Source organism: Etheostoma cragini, chromosome 10 (assembly GCF_013103735.1).
Source record: "Etheostoma cragini isolate CJK2018 chromosome 10, CSU_Ecrag_1.0, whole genome shotgun sequence".
Classification (NCBI taxonomy): Eukaryota; Metazoa; Chordata; class Actinopteri; order Perciformes; family Percidae; genus Etheostoma; species Etheostoma cragini.
In genome coordinates, this window is record NC_048416.1 from 27,878,144 (window position 1) to 27,893,661 (window position 15,518).

Sequence of the window (15,518 nt, forward strand, 5' to 3'; positions counted from 1 at the left end):
GACCATCCGGACCCTCCTATGCTGGGCTGTGGAGGAAGGTCTGGCAAAGCAGGATTATTTCATAAACAACCGAGTCTCTAGTTGATCCATGAATTTATCCGACGATATCGGCTCTAACCAACAGAGATTTCTCGTTGTCTCTGCAGTCGGCAGTTGTTGATAGCGTCTTTGTGGCGTCTTCTTCTTCGCCCTGCTTGTATTTTTACTGCTCGGTATTTATGGAATGAACCACAGGCGGAAAACAGGGGAGAGTCATTTATTATTTGTTTTAGGGGAGGGCACCCAGAAAATGTCAACATTAAAAACCTTTCAAAAAACATCACAAAAAGCACCCACAGCATTGAAAAAGTTACAAAAATGTTGGAAAAAGTGATAACAGTGTTGAAAAAAAGTCACCAAAATGTTTTTTTGTCTTAAGGGGAAGACAACACAAGGGTTCAACATTGCAGTTGGTGGGAAATGCTAATCGGGGGACCAAATAAAACAGCGATCGCCATGCCGGGAAGCCCTGTCTGGGCTTTCATGGCCACCATTAGCTTTTTCACAGGCTGTTCCAATTGACCGCTATACAAAAAGCTATGTAAAGTGCTGCACTCTTGTTCTTAAGCATTCCACGTATTTTTAGCTGAATGCTGAAAGAAAATACTTTCACCCGGGACATACTTTGGGAGTTCTTTAATCCAAACCACAATCTTTTTCCTAGACTTTCCTAGACTCACAGGCTCTGTGGCAGGCACCATGTGACCAGCAGATATCATACCTACTGGTGTGCATACTTATTTGTACAATATTGTACGAACACATTCTGGGGACTGCGTTTGGTTTTGAACGTGCATCATATGCCAGCGATGTATTACGCTCTCTAGGTACTGCTGTGCATGCCTCTATTCTTCTCTTCTTCTCTCTCTCTCTTTTGTGTTTGGTGTCGGTCCAGGATTCCTCCCTCTCTCGCTCATTTCCCAACCTCATTCTGTCACTCGCCCCGCCCTGGCTCGGCCCGGGCCCACATATCTATCAAAGCCGCACTATAAAGCTGCTGTGCAGCCAGCATGGAGGTGCTATTGGCAGAACTATAATGGAGACAGCGATTTACGGGCCACAAAAGGTGTGTGTATGCATTTCTGTGTGCACATTTGTGTGGGTGAGTGTTTGAGGAATCGCACTCAGGGATCAAATGGACTTTTCCTAATTTAGATAGGAGACTAGCTCTGTGAAGAATAGTAACGTTTGAATGTGAAAACAAGGTAGTGAGGGTCCATCATAAAAGGGGTTGCACGTGCCATCTTGACAGTGCTTTATCATTTGGATTTGGTGGGACATTTCTTGGATTGCTTTACTGCCTCAAACAGTAAGAGAGGGCTGTGCTGGAATCTGCTTCACTTGGAGACGAGAGCAGGAAAAAGGTCAAAAGGTTCCCGTCAAATTCAGACAGCTTCAAACATTAACGAATCTGCAGAGGCCCGGGTCAGAAGTATTGTATATTGATAAGTATTGCACAGGTCTGTTTTGCACATATCTTTGTCTCTTTTACTAAGCTGCTCTATCTATCTATCTATCTATCTATCTACACTACCGGTCAAAAGTTTGGGGTCACTTACAAATTTCCATTTCACTCCATTATAGACAGGATACCAGCTGATCTGGGTGGGTGGCTGATCTTTAATGCAATATCTACATTTCCCATTATCAGCAACCATTCATCCAATGTTCCAAAGGCACATTTTGTTTACTAATCTGATATTATTTTAAAAAACTAACTAAGAAAACATTAAACAACCCTTTTGCAATGATGTAAGCACATAATGTAATCTGGAAACTGCCCTGGTTAAAAAAAACAAGGCAACTGATCTCAGCTGGGATTCTGTCTATAATGGAGTCCAATGGAAATTCGGGAGTGACCCCAAACTTTTGACCGGTAGTGTATCTATCTATGTCTACCTTTCTAAATTTGGAAATGTAAGTCACAGATCCAGTCATGTATTGTGTTACTGGCAGAATGTTAAGAACACATCTAGATGGTAAGAAATCTCCTCAGTGACCGTGAAACTGGGAAATAAATACATAGAAGCTTCCAATCCTCTCCAGATGATGGTTTTTACCTCACAGTGAGTAAATCTAATGGTGCGTTCAGGCAGGTAAGTGTCCAATGTGCTGACAAGGAAAAACATTGAAATTCAAGTCTGACTTCCGTTATTTACATCCTGCAGTGAATTCTTTATTGGCATGGATTTGTGATGTGTACAGTGACTGATGATCACCTAAGCTCAAACAACACACACACACACACACACACACACACACACACATATACACACACACATATACACACACACATATACACACACACACACACACACACACACACACACACATACACACACACACACACACACACAGACAAACCAGCAGTTTGCATTTAATTTGGTTTTAAATTTGCTTAGGTCTGGTCATACTTGCTGTCTTGTTTGATTTATTTAATCTTGTGTACTCACCAGTCATCACCATGGTAACATTTGTTGTTTTTTGGTAATAATTATGATTTTTTTTTTTTTTTTAAGATTCTTGTTTTTATAATGTGATGTTTTTCTTAATATTCAGATACATTTGGAATATGGACAAGGTAAAAAATAAAAAGGGCAAACAAGGTGCAGACCAGACAAGGATGTAAGGACAGGGAGGACGGATGGACGGATGGACGGATGGACACGTAGGCTCTCTGTCTCCCTGGTCGTCAGTTTTCCACGGTTCATTTTAATGTGTCACATGTCTCACATGTTCCGGTACATATTGTTTATTGTATGTACTGTGTGGCAGTCCTTGCTGCAAACCTAATTTCAAGGACAATAAAGTCTCAAAGTAGATTTAGTGCGAGAGGCAGCAGGAGAGGAGAGGTGAGGTGCTAAAGGTGAACTGTTGAATAATGGAAGACTTTGGGAGGCGAGAGAGGGATGGAGTGATAGACAGAAGGAGATAAAGGTAAGGGAAAGAGCAAGACAGGGCAGTCGGGTTTCATGAAACGTTGGCGAATGCTCTCCACGCTGTACGTTGAAATGCAGAGAGGATAGAAAGACAGGAACAGGTTTCTCATGCAGAAAGGAATCAGAGGGAAGAGACTAAATTGACTGTAAAACGTTGTAATAAAACCTCTATTTTGCTCCAAAGATAACCTGAAAAAGCTGAGTTAGTACTGGCAGTGTGCATTCATTGATGATATAAGCTGATAATACTATAATTGCATTGTACCTGTACATGTGTAATGACAATAAAGTGGAATCTAATCTAATCTAAAAACATTGGGCCGCCGATGTATGTATTGGATCAGTCCTCTGTTTTGGCCAATACACACATTCACATTGGGGCGGCTGTGGCTCAGTGGGAGAGCGATTGCCTGCCAATTGGAAGGTTGGTGGTTCGATCCCCGCCCCTGCAGTCATTGTCGAAGTGTCCTTGGGCAAGACACTGAACCCCGAGTTGCCCCCGGTGCTGCGCATTGGAGTGTGAATGTGTGTGCATGTTTATCTGATGAGCAGGTGGCACCTTGTACGGCAGCCCCGGCCACAGTGTATGAATGTGTGTGAATGGTGAATGTTTCCTGTAGATGTAAAAGCGCTTTGAGCAGTCGTTAAGACTGGAAAAGCGCTATATAAATACAGCACATTTACATTTACATTACATTCAGGCATGGGAACTGGGTAAAAATGGTGTGAAACAATGTCTAATTCTTTATTTTGTTTTATATTTGAGGCTGAGTTGGGAAAAAAGTAACACGCTTTACAAGCTTTTGAAAGAACAGAATATTTGATGAGAAAAAGGAGAGGTGGTGAATTGTGACAACCCTCCAGCTTCCCCGTCCCCCTGTTTGACGTCGGGATTAGCTCCACATCAGTGACCCAGACGCTGATATGGATTGATCAGAGATACATCAGCAGGGTTGGAGGCACTGCTCTCCCCCCCCCCCCCCCCCCCCCCCCCCCCCCCCCCGACTGCACCACCGAGCTAAAAGACAAACATTTGATTAATGTAAAGATTAAATCCTGTGCAAAGGGGTGTCTTTTGCCTCAGCACACCTCCTCCTGCAGCTCTGTAAATGCTCGTCGTGTTTTTAACAACAATGTTCCTCCAGCCCAGCTTCTTTCAGCGAGACGACAAACGAGACAAGAATATCAATCACACACACACACACACACACACAAACACACACACACACACAGAAGGATACGCTACTTTTTGTCTCAGGCAAACATTGTCCCTCCTACAACCAAAGTTCATTCACAAATACAGAGTTTGCCTCCTTGGAGTCTTTGCCTGGATACTAAAACAATTCATGAACATTGTGAACGTTGTGTTTACTTTCTTTTTTGATGTCTTGAGAGTGTTCGACCAACATAATGGATCATTGCCCTGTACTGCACCATCTCCCACCCTGGTATCCCTTACCTAAACATCCCAACTACAAGCCTAACTCTTTATGCCATCCGTAGTGTAATTCTAAATAAAACCCAAAACCAAGGCTCGACCTCCTTATAGGTCCGTGCTACCCAACCTTGGGCTTGGTTCGGAGCTTCCAATCGCATGAGTTTTAAGAAGAAGCCCAGTGGGAAGAGGCAAAGAGACGGAGTGTAGCAAAACTGTGGCCTCATTCTCACAAGATAATGGTGACTAATGAGGTCGGGTTCAGGATTCCAATTTATGCAAATTTGGCAGAAAAGGGTTCAGAAGATTGGGATCTGACTGGAAATACTAGACTTTAAAGGAAAGTTGGGTTTATCACAGTATAGGTTTTATACTTTTTAATTAAGAAGCATTGTCCAGTGCTTTTGTTGGTCATGATAATGTTGTACTCACCCAACACATGCTCATACAGAAACAACAGTTTGGTTGATTGATTTTAGCTGGAAAATATATACATATATCTATATGTACATATGTATACATATGGGCTGTAACAATACACCTGACTTTGGTTCAAAACACAAACCTAAACCTAGAACATTGGAAACATTTCCCCTCCCAACCTGTCGAACGAAGAGGAAAAGTGCTTTGGTTCCTACAGTAAAGATTCTGGTTGACAAGTAACTAGACAATGCTAAGACGTGTACAAATCTGAAGACAGAGTGACTGAAAGAGGATGGGACGATGGACAACAACTCAGAGTTTGGCAAGAGTGCAGAAAAAACCCCACATAAATGGCCAAAACAAACCAAAAAGCGTGTTTATATGCACACATGATCTAATAAGACATACATAAAATAATTTAGCAAAACACATAGAGGTGTTGATCTACTTTATCACATTACATGTCACCACCATATTTCATGTTCTAAGAAGCCAATTCTCCATCTTTAAACGTGACTGGGCCTCTGATATGGAAGATCACTGAGAGAGGTGACTCAGCATGTTTAATAATAACCTCAGTAGGCAAAACATTTAATTAAAACTTGAATGTGACAAATACTGCATATGTTCAAATAAAAAAAAACTCAGATTTATATGTATACTTTTTGAAATCATGCATCAAAATGTGCAGAAACAAATTGTTGCATCGATATCGGTTTAAAATCGATTCGTTGGTCTCTGAATCAAATCTAACTGTGAGGTGCCGAGAGATTCCCAACCCTAGTAGATCCGAGTTGTTATGAACGGCTTTCATAAACGACCTATACCGCCTTTTCCTGGGTGATGACGGGTTGACTCAACAAATTAATCGCTGCGATCTCACACCATTAAAAACAGGTCCAACAGAGCAACAAGCGGTCTTGCCAGTTTTTGCCAAATAGCTAGCACTTTATTTGTAGTTCCACGTGAATCTGCACACACCTGAAATATTGCAAATAATCACTCATTACACAGGAAAAGTAGCTCAAGATTGAACCAGGAAGTCCATCCGTAAACTGTCGGATGGTGATGTTATCAGAATCAATAAAACCAACAGTCAGAGCTCAAAACACAAGATGTGGTGGACAAGTAGTGACGATGTGAGCACATAGTTTAGTTTTAGAGACCGCTGACCTTCTCACAGCCTTTTGGAGAAATGAGGACCCCGACACAATGTCCTCAATCCTCCGTTTACACTAAAAGTGGTGAGAGACAACAGAGAGAATGCACATTTAACTAAGTAATGTAGGTATGCACACACTCACATACACACACACACACACATCTTTATGTTGTACACACATGCATGCCCAAGTACAGGAAAAAAGGTAGATATGTACACGCAACTACACACTCAGATATAACATGCCAACACACTCGTACACAGCAATGTATATATATGTTTGCACACACACACATCAATTCATTCACACACAGGTACTGTATAAAAACACAAAACCACACAAACCAATGATTATGTTCATACACACATATCTATACCTAGCGATGCATATACTGTAAATACATTTGTTGGTCGCACATGGAAACGCACACATACTGAATGTCATATGAACATACTCGTAAATACAGATACTGTAGGGAAATACACTCAGTCAGAGGCAGAAATCTGTGACACACAGGCGCTGATGCAGTTTATTGACCCGAATAATTTAACGTAAAGCTTAATACATACACGTACACCGTCACACACACACACACAAACACACACACACACACACACACACACACACACACTGTTCTCACATTCCACCACTCACAGCGCTCATCCTCCGCCACGCCTCTCCTCACATGAATTTTTAAAGGATAACTTTATTATGCTTTGGTTTTCTATGTGAACCATAACGCTGTGGTGAGTAACACCCCCGTCCGCCTCGGAGCAGCTCTTGCGGTGGGGGGGGTTTATGAGTGTGCACGCCGCAGCCCTGCACACATTTGCTGAAGGAGGATTTCATTTGAGCACAGTTGTTGGTTTGCATCTGAAGGTAAAGTCGTGATGCAGAGATCTGACACTGAGGACGATGTCCCGCAGGCTGTGGAGGGGTTTCCTCTCATCACTGAATGAAGACATGTTGTAGGTGGTTGGGAATGTGCATAAAATAACAGCAGCACCTACAAATCTAATGCAATCCATTGTAATGTACAAATTTTAACTTAAAAAATACAATAAATGCAAATGCAGCATTTTGTGTGTAAATTGCAAAACACCCACCCTTCAACACTTCAACATCTCCAGACTCAGCTGAACCCAACACGTTAATAAGAGGACGTTTACGTCCAATTATTTTGAAATGCTCATTTTTAAGACTTTGGTTCAACAGTAACTTATCCCCTATCCCCTATCACATATCCCCTGAAGTGCTGTGATTTTCTCCTGTATGATGGGAAAAATTCCCAAACATTTTGTTTTTATTTTCATCAATCTACATCTGCAACATTTATTGTCAAAGTTTTTCACTCTCGCTGCACACCTGACTTATGACGTTGTATTTGACTTACTTGACTGTACTTGACTTAAATAGCGTTGTATTTGGATCTCGGACTGAGATACCTGGAGGCTTCTGTTCAGTAATATGAGTGCACAATTCAGTATTTCAAAGGTCCAAATTACGTATGAAATTGCTAAAGAAGAGAACAAAAAACCTAGCTCTGGGGAGTCATTCCCCGGAGTCCTCATGTTCTTTTTCACCCAGCATGTTTCCTCAGATCAGGGAGGCTCCAAAATCATGTTTGCAGCGGTCGCCATGGTCCCGCTACATATTCTGTTCTGCAATGCCATGTTACATCCTGCTACGTCCTGCTGTGCCTTGTAATGCTGCTACGCCATGAACTACTACAAAGAACTACTATAAACTACTATTTTTTGGTTTTTTGGTTATTACCACTCTTCACTTTAACCCCAACTGGCCCGTCGGACACCGCCTACTAAGAGCCCGGGTCTGGGTCTGGGTCTGGGTCTGGGTCTGGGTCTGGGCCTGGGTCTGGGTCTGGGTCTGGGTCTGTCCCAGGTTTCTGCCTAAAAGGAAGTTTTGCCTCGCCACTGTTGCCCTGTTGCTTGCTCTGGAGGAAACTACTAGACCTGCTTGGTCCTTGTCAATTATAGAGTGTGGTCTAGACCTCCTCTATCTGTAAAGTGTCTCGAGATAACTCTTGTTATGAATTGATACTATAAATAAAATTGAATTGCATTGAATTGAGCAAAACAAGTACATTACACGTTTTACAAGGAACGTTGTTAACCTCACCCAAAAAAACAGAAATCCCAACAGTGAAAAAGTCTGAAAAAGGGACAAAAATCTGTCTGTCAAACATTGTCCCCTTTTTGAACCGGGAGGACAACACAAGGACTAAGCAGGAAGGTTGATTGTATTTGATTGAATGTGCCGCCATGAAAAAGAGGGTCATGTACAGCAGAGATGCTCCCATTTCACCTTGGGCAAGAGCCCAGGTCAAGTCTCAAGTCTTTGAGCCAGCTCCACATATTCTGCATTCAAGTCTGAGGCTCAAACTCAAGTCCCCATCTCTAAAGTACAGACACACGAGCATGAGGGGAAACACAGTAGAAACCAAATATTGCCCAGTACCACAGCACTGATTATGACACATAGAGCATATAAAATCCACAAAATGAGAGGATTATTTGTGACTTGAGGACATGATTTATCAGAAATCCCTCCCTAACACCGACCGGACTTACTTTAAGATTTATTCATTTACACCTGGAGACGAAACAGTGCATCTCTGTATTCCCTAAAGCATGGGGAGGAGGGGGGAGGAGGGGGGAGGAAGTGTCTGTCTTTCACCCCCAGCGTGGCCAGTGTGTCCCAGCTGGGATTTGAGGCCATTCAAACAACATCCCAGTGCTTTAGCACCCAGCAGCCAGTCAGAGCCCAGAGGTGTCACACTGTACGTCAGCGGTGAGCGTTAAGTTACTGCGCTCAACATCCCCTGGAGTGTTGCATGATTGCTCCTTTAAGAGAAGCAATTTGATACTGTACATTACACAGGCAGCCAAAGGGCACAGCTCACAGGAAGACTGGGTTAACAGGATGCAGAACGCTTCTTATTTTGCGGTTTCCGAGCTACAGCAGAGCTCCAACTGCTCCACCTGGCAGGAGAACGTGCTCTGGTTTAGTGGTGTTTCTTTAAACCAGGGCTGTCCCAAATTATAATTTTTCAAACAATTAATCTAGCGATTTATCTTTTGTTGACTAATCCAATGATTAATTTTTCACTTGGCGATTATTTTCCCATTGCTCAATTATTAACAATTTACACACAAAAAATTTCAATAAGGTTCAAATCTCTATTTATTAAAATTGTTTAACACTGCGCTGTTTAAGTTGTGCAACCTAACCTGAAGCCAGAGATGTTGTTGCTGTTTCAGAGATGCTTATGTAACATGCTTATTAATGCTTCCATTTGCCATTTGCCAAAGTGTATATTTGTGTACTTTAGTGATCTATGTTGTTCTGTTTCCCTATATCTAGTATCATCACTGCCGTGGACCGCACTGTCTGTTACCAGAATAAAAACTACTCAACTGGGACTACAGGCCTGTGGTTTCTCTGTATAACACAACGCAAGATCACACCTGTCTTTGAGCTAGAGTCCAAGTTAAGTCTTAACGCTCTGTGGACACGAGCTAGTGTTCACAGATTTTGCATTCAGCGCATCTTTAGTTTGGTCCTTGGATGAAGCTTTTAAAGCCAAAGCTTCTGATGAATGGTGTTGCGGCAGCTGTTGTAGTCAACACGTTTGTTGTCCTCACTCCAAAGGACGCTCTACAACATCCCTGTTAGTGATGGCGTTGCATAGTCTGTCCACCAGAGGACGCTCTACAACGTCCCTGTTAGTGATGGTGTTGCATAGTCTGTCCACCAGCGGACGCTCTACAACGTCCCTGTTGGTTACACTGCTTTTTATGTTTTGTCGATGTGTTTTTGTTCAAAGGATTTTAAGTTTTGACTGTTTATAATAACAATAAAAAAATCTGTATCATAATATTTTAGTGAGAACTGTAAATAACTACAAATAACTTACGTTAGGGAAATCTGTTCATGTTTTGTAACGCAATTGTTTTTTAATATCTATAGGCCGATATATCGGAATATCCGATTTTTTAATAATTAAATAGTTGTATCGTTATTGGCCTTAAAGATCATTTATCGGTCGGACTCTAATCTTGAGTCCAAGTCAAGTCTGAAGTCTTTTGAGAACAAGTCCCACGTCAAATTTGAATTCTAATCCCTATATGTGATGTTAGGGTCATTTTTCCTAGATATTTGTGCTTCTACCATAAAAGTAAGTTGTCTACATAGCTAAATGGTTTCTTCCATTATGTCCAGTTATGAACTACATGGATCAAATATTTGTGGCTGGGTTTCTGTTGTCAGAATAGTGTAGTAATGGGATTTACGCTGCACAGCATTAAGAGAAAATCACTAAACAACACGGTCTGCAGGTAAAACCTTTAATGTTTATTTAAAATGGAAGGGGGGAGCAAAAGAGCTGCATCCAGGAAGGAGTCTTCATCTTCTTCTGAAAATCTGTGTCCTTGAAAGGTTGTATTTTCCAAATTCTTTTGAATTAAGGCATTAAGATCAATTTCCAAAAGATGTGTTTTTATTCCTCTTTTCAATAAAACTTTAGCCGGGATGTGTAAACTTTCTCTGGCCGCTGTACCTCATTGGATCTGGTCAAATCTATTCTTTTTCTTTTGATGTGGTCGCACTGACTATAAATGTCCATGTAAGTGCATCCATACCTTTGAGAATATGTTGCAGAAAAAGCAGCAAAGGCCGTTTCTCTCCATTGCCTTGGTTTTCTTGGCACTGAGACACTGGCTGGCAGAGATCTGAATGACGGTTTCCTCGTCACCAGAATCATCGGAAAGAGACAGAGAAGAAGCGGTCTTCTCTTCTTGAAACAGAAATGAGACTAAATCTTCTGGTGTCACGTCCTCAACCTCCATGTAGTCTACCAACTCTACCGGGGTGGACCACAGGTCTGTTTTCAGGGCAGCACTGGGAGAGGACGTGGAGGAGTCTTGAGGAACCAAAGAAAGCTGTTGTTTCTCCAGAGTTTGCATAGATGCCAAGTCGGACAAAGGGTCATCCTCAAGGAATCGAAACAGAGATGAGATAAAATCTTCAGGTGTCATGTCCTCAACCTCCATGTAGTCTACCAACTCTAGCGGAGTGGGCCACGGGTCTATCTTCAGGGCATCACTGGGAGAGGACATGGAGGACTCTCGAGTAAACCAAGAAAGCTGTTGTTTCTCTAGAGTGTGCATAGATGCCGAGTCCGCACTGGCTGACCTGGCAGCTCCGTTCAAATCGTCCATTGCAAAAGACGCGACTTTTCTCTGCCTTCGACTGAAAAGCCTCTTCCATCGTGACTCATTTTTCTCGGTGTACACCTCTTTAACATCAGGATCTGAACCGCTCTCTGTCTGAATCCTTCTCTTAACTGCGGTGCCTCGTCCTGTGAGAATGGATTTCATAGTTGCTATGGCTCCTGCCAAAGTCTTCTTAGCTACTCTGTCTTTTGACATCTGGCAGCTGGCGGTAACAGGGGCACTGGAGGGTCTTCTATCCAATGATGGACGGCCTTGTATGGCCACTGATAAGGCAGAAGTAACCTCTTCAATGACCTCTTCCACTATCGCCTCTGTGAATTTGTGCAAAATCCTTACAGATGTGTCAGCACCAGTTATTTCACAGAGAGCCTGACTGAAGGAGCTTTCCAAACTACTCTGAAAGTTGTCGTCAAAAAACTCCCTCAAACGCTTCGAGGACAAGGGTCTCCTCAGAGTTAAGGTTCCAGGTGTGGCGGACATCTGACACGTTGACTGTAAGAGGATTTTAATGACCGAGTCTGAGATGATGCTCAGCACATCCATGCACATGTAAATCAGCTGTTCCTTCACATCTTGATTGTAAACACCTTCGCTTACTTCCCTCCATTGCCTACAAACAAACAGAAACAAAAGGTTAAACATGGAGAAAAAAATGCACACGTGTCACATAAATCTATTCAAGTACCTACTAGAATACTAGGGGAGGTATGAATAACTTACTCTTCGCTGAGACTCTGGAAGAATCTCCTCATTATAGCTAAAATTTTGGAAGAATCCAGGACTAGCTGCTGGTCTGCTGCTGCTTTATTTTCCTTCTGTGTAAATACAGAATGTCTATTCCCTCCTGATATTTCTGGAGGTGAATATATTGTCATGACCTGGTCATTGTCAGCCTCTGAAGGTTTCACTTCAAGGGGTTTAGCAAATAATTGCTGCACACCAAAATACATTTGGTGCTCTGCGGGACCTTCATCCTGCTCTTTCTCAACATCATGAAAATCTGAAAATGTCGGAAGCTTTTTACGCTGCTTCAAACCAAAGCGTTTCCTCCATGCTGTCCACATGTTTTTGTTAAATGTCTCGCTGACTGGACTTTCAGCTTTGCCATCAAAATCAAAGGATTCTAGTGTCCCTATGAATGTCTCAATTACTTGGCTGTCATCCATGTTCGCTACCTCAAACATGGCTGGGGTTGTGCTCGAACAGAAAGAAGATAAGCTGCTCTCCACTGGCGTGGTGGAGAGTCTGAAGCTTGATCCTGTCTCAGGGATCCAGACGTCCTCAATGACTTGGCTGTCAATCATGTTCGTTACCTCAGACATGGCTGGGGTTGTGCTCGAACAGAAAGAAGATATGCCGCTCTCCACTGGCGTGGTGGAGAGTCTGCAGCTTGATCCTGTCTCAGGGATCCAGACGTCCTGGCTTTCTATGAAATCTTCTGCCTCTTTCTCTGAGATCTTTTGATTTTGAGGACTTTCTGTAGTCTGTACAACAGTCTCAGTCTTTTCATGTTCTTCCTGTCCTTCAATAGGCAAGGCTTGAACTGTCTGGGCCGTGGAAGTACGACTGGAGGTTTCCTGAAAGACCTGACAGCAGCTGTCTGCCAAGTCTGGGGTAGATACCTTCCCCTCAGTGTCTTCAGCCGCCATCAGAACCCCATCACAACATTCTGTGGATTTCCAACTTCTCAGCTCATTTTGGAAAAATGTTGCTGTTTCGACCAGCAGAAGGCTCTCTGGCTGAGCATCATCATCTACCTGATTGGATGATGGAAGTGAGCTGCTGGAGGCTGGAGACGGGAGATTCCTCATCTCCATCTCTACAGAGTCCTCTTCTTTCTCAACCAGCTCCAAACGGGTGGATCTCTGGTCTTGTTTGGAAGAAGCTGCATGTACTTGTTGCGCTGAAACCTGTTTCTCGCTCATCCTCCGGCCAAAACGTCTTTTCAAAGCTGACTGTAGCTTTTTGATAAGTGACTTTCCAGCTGGTTTCTCGGTTTCGCTGGCAGAATCGGTGGTGTGAAGTTTCCTCAGTGACTCAATGGACTGCTGATGATGATCGTCGACCACTTGGCAGATGAACATTTTGGCCGCTTTTGCCTCTTTTGCCAGGCTCTCTGGATACGGACAGCTTTGGCACAATGTCCAAGAAGAGGGGTGTATCATAATGTTTTGTTTGGACATGGATGGAAAGGTTCCAGGGCTGGTGACCTCTTTGTCCTGGAGAATGTCCCTATTGTGTTCAGAAAACGCTCGCCGCTTAGTAAAAAACCTGTCCAGGTGTTGCTGCACCTTCTGTTGGGTGACACAACCAGCAGAGGACTTGTTTTTGTCCTCCTCAGACGTGATGCAGTCCCCTGCTTGCCAGCGGCAGATCGACTGCTTCAGCTCGTCGAGGTTTGCAGCAGCCTGTTCGACGACCTCGGACACGAGGACGTAGGTGAACTCCTCCATGTCCTCTGTTTCTACGTCCATGGTACATGAAGTTGTATTCTGATGGAGAAAAAAACATGTAAGCAGTGCCATAAAGAAATGGTTTTAATGCTATTAGTGTCAGTAAATATTTAATTAATTAATCAATTAATATTATTCCTTAGTAAACAGTGATATGTAATTCATAAAGACTGTTACATGTTTTATTCTCTATTAACAACATTTATTACATACATTTATTAACGTACTTTCATACTTTATTAACAATGGATTCACATTTCTAAATTAAGTATTACATAAGTTACAAACCAGTTATTTACAAGTTGTTATTGTTTCACAAGATCATTAACAAAGTGCCCGGAAACTCATTCATAAATTCTTCATAAGTAAAAGATAGTTCTGACTTTAGATGAGTTCACACAAAATACTTAACTAACAGCTTGTAAACGCTTTCTAACACCTGAATTAATCATGAATTACAGTTTTAATAAGTGTTTATAAAACATACAGTATATTAACACACTAACTGACCATTAGTACATGTCTGAATGTGTAAATACATGCATAATATCTGTCTAAATAGTTTTGTAACCATGGTTACACTTTCTTAATGATCTTGTGAACCATTGACAACTCCTAAATAACTGGTTTGTAATGATGTAATACTTCATTTAGTGATGGTGAATCCATCATACATTATTAAAATACAATCATTTAACACATTACAGATGAGCTTATTGGTTGCAAATCAAACATGTATAACTGTGTTTATGAATAACGTACTAATGTGATATAATTAATATAAAATAACGCTTTATTTACTGATACATAACTAGTGTTTCATAGAGCGCAGTTTGGTCAGTGTCACCGAAGTATTACATCAATAATACATCAAGGTGAACGTGCAACAGTGATTATACATTCATTATTTATTAGAATGTATTATTTCAAAGTCAAACTTAATGTCATATGTAAAAGAAAATGTAAGATTGTGGTTTTAAAGAATTTATTTGTGTCAAAAATATACAAATAATGGGGCCAACTGGACCCTATTAAGGTCTCATGTTATCATGAGATAATTAGCCGTGTACTGTAGGATCCTCAGCATATAATCATGTGCAGCAACAGTTAGACAATCATTGTTGGATTATATTTTTATATTGAAAACAAGAGAACTAAATCCAACTTTAGTAAAATACAAGTACAATACAACAATTACAGTACAGTACAATAAATATGTATGCTGATGCATCATCATGTGGTTCTGTTCTGTTTATTACCCCTTAATTCAAAAAGTAATCACCTTTTAACATTGTTGCAGTCTCTGTAAACTCTAAACTAAGTTGTTGCTAATCAGTAAAGTGCATTAAACCTGACTTACCTATCTGGCTTCAGAATGAGCTGTTTCACTTGTTTTGTCCCTTTCACTCGTTTCTGCTTGAGATCTTACGGTTTAGTCAGAGTTTTCTCTTGTTGTAACCATTTGTAGTCTAGTAGGCTAGAGACCCGTGGTTCACTGTGAGGATCTGGACTGGAATCTGATGTGAGACTCTGCAGAGTCAGAAGACAACTGTGATGTCATAGAACTCTGGGTCCGAACACAACTGTGATGTCATAGAACTCTGTGTTCCGAACACAACTGTGATGTCACAGAACTCTGTGTTCCGAACACAACTGTGATGTCACAGAACTCTGTGTTCCGATAGAATGTTCATCTGGCATCATTCTTGCTGATGAATAAATTAATAATAACGATAATGTATACTCTATTAATAACACAACAAGGGGAAATTACAATTTACACATACATGCTCAGTACCTATACACACACT

General features: G+C 41.7%; 1 protein-coding gene across 1 annotated transcript; it reads right to left on the reverse strand.

The window, feature by feature from the left end:
• Nucleotides 1–8,383: 8,383 nt before the first annotated feature.
• LOC117951619 lies at nucleotides 8,384–13,743 on the reverse strand. The gene is made up of 3 exons (XM_034883392.1): nucleotides 11,975–13,743; nucleotides 10,661–11,864; nucleotides 8,384–8,416 (listed from the first exon to the last, which is right to left on the reverse strand). The coding sequence occupies exons 1-3, from the start codon at nucleotides 13,726–13,728 to the stop codon at nucleotides 8,384–8,386; spliced, it is 2,991 nt and encodes a 996-aa protein (XP_034739283.1). The 5' UTR covers nucleotides 13,729–13,743.
• Nucleotides 13,744–15,518: the final 1,775 nt, after the last annotated feature.

What these genes read in the sequence shown, in the direction of transcription:
- LOC117951619 (XM_034883392.1), bottom strand. Translation starts at nt 13,728, where the DNA reads ATGGACGTAGAAACAGAGGACATGGAGGAGTTCACCTACGTCCTCGTG. An exon ending in TTCCAGAGTCTCAGCGAAGA is followed by an intron (nt 11,865 to 11,974) that starts GTAAGTTATTCA and finishes GTTTGTTTGTAG; the next exon opens with GCAATGGAGGGAAGTAAGCG. An exon ending in TCTGCAACATATTCTCAAAG is followed by an intron (nt 8,417 to 10,660) that starts GTATGGATGCAC and finishes TCTGTACTTTAG; the next exon opens with AGATGGGGACTTGAGTTTGA.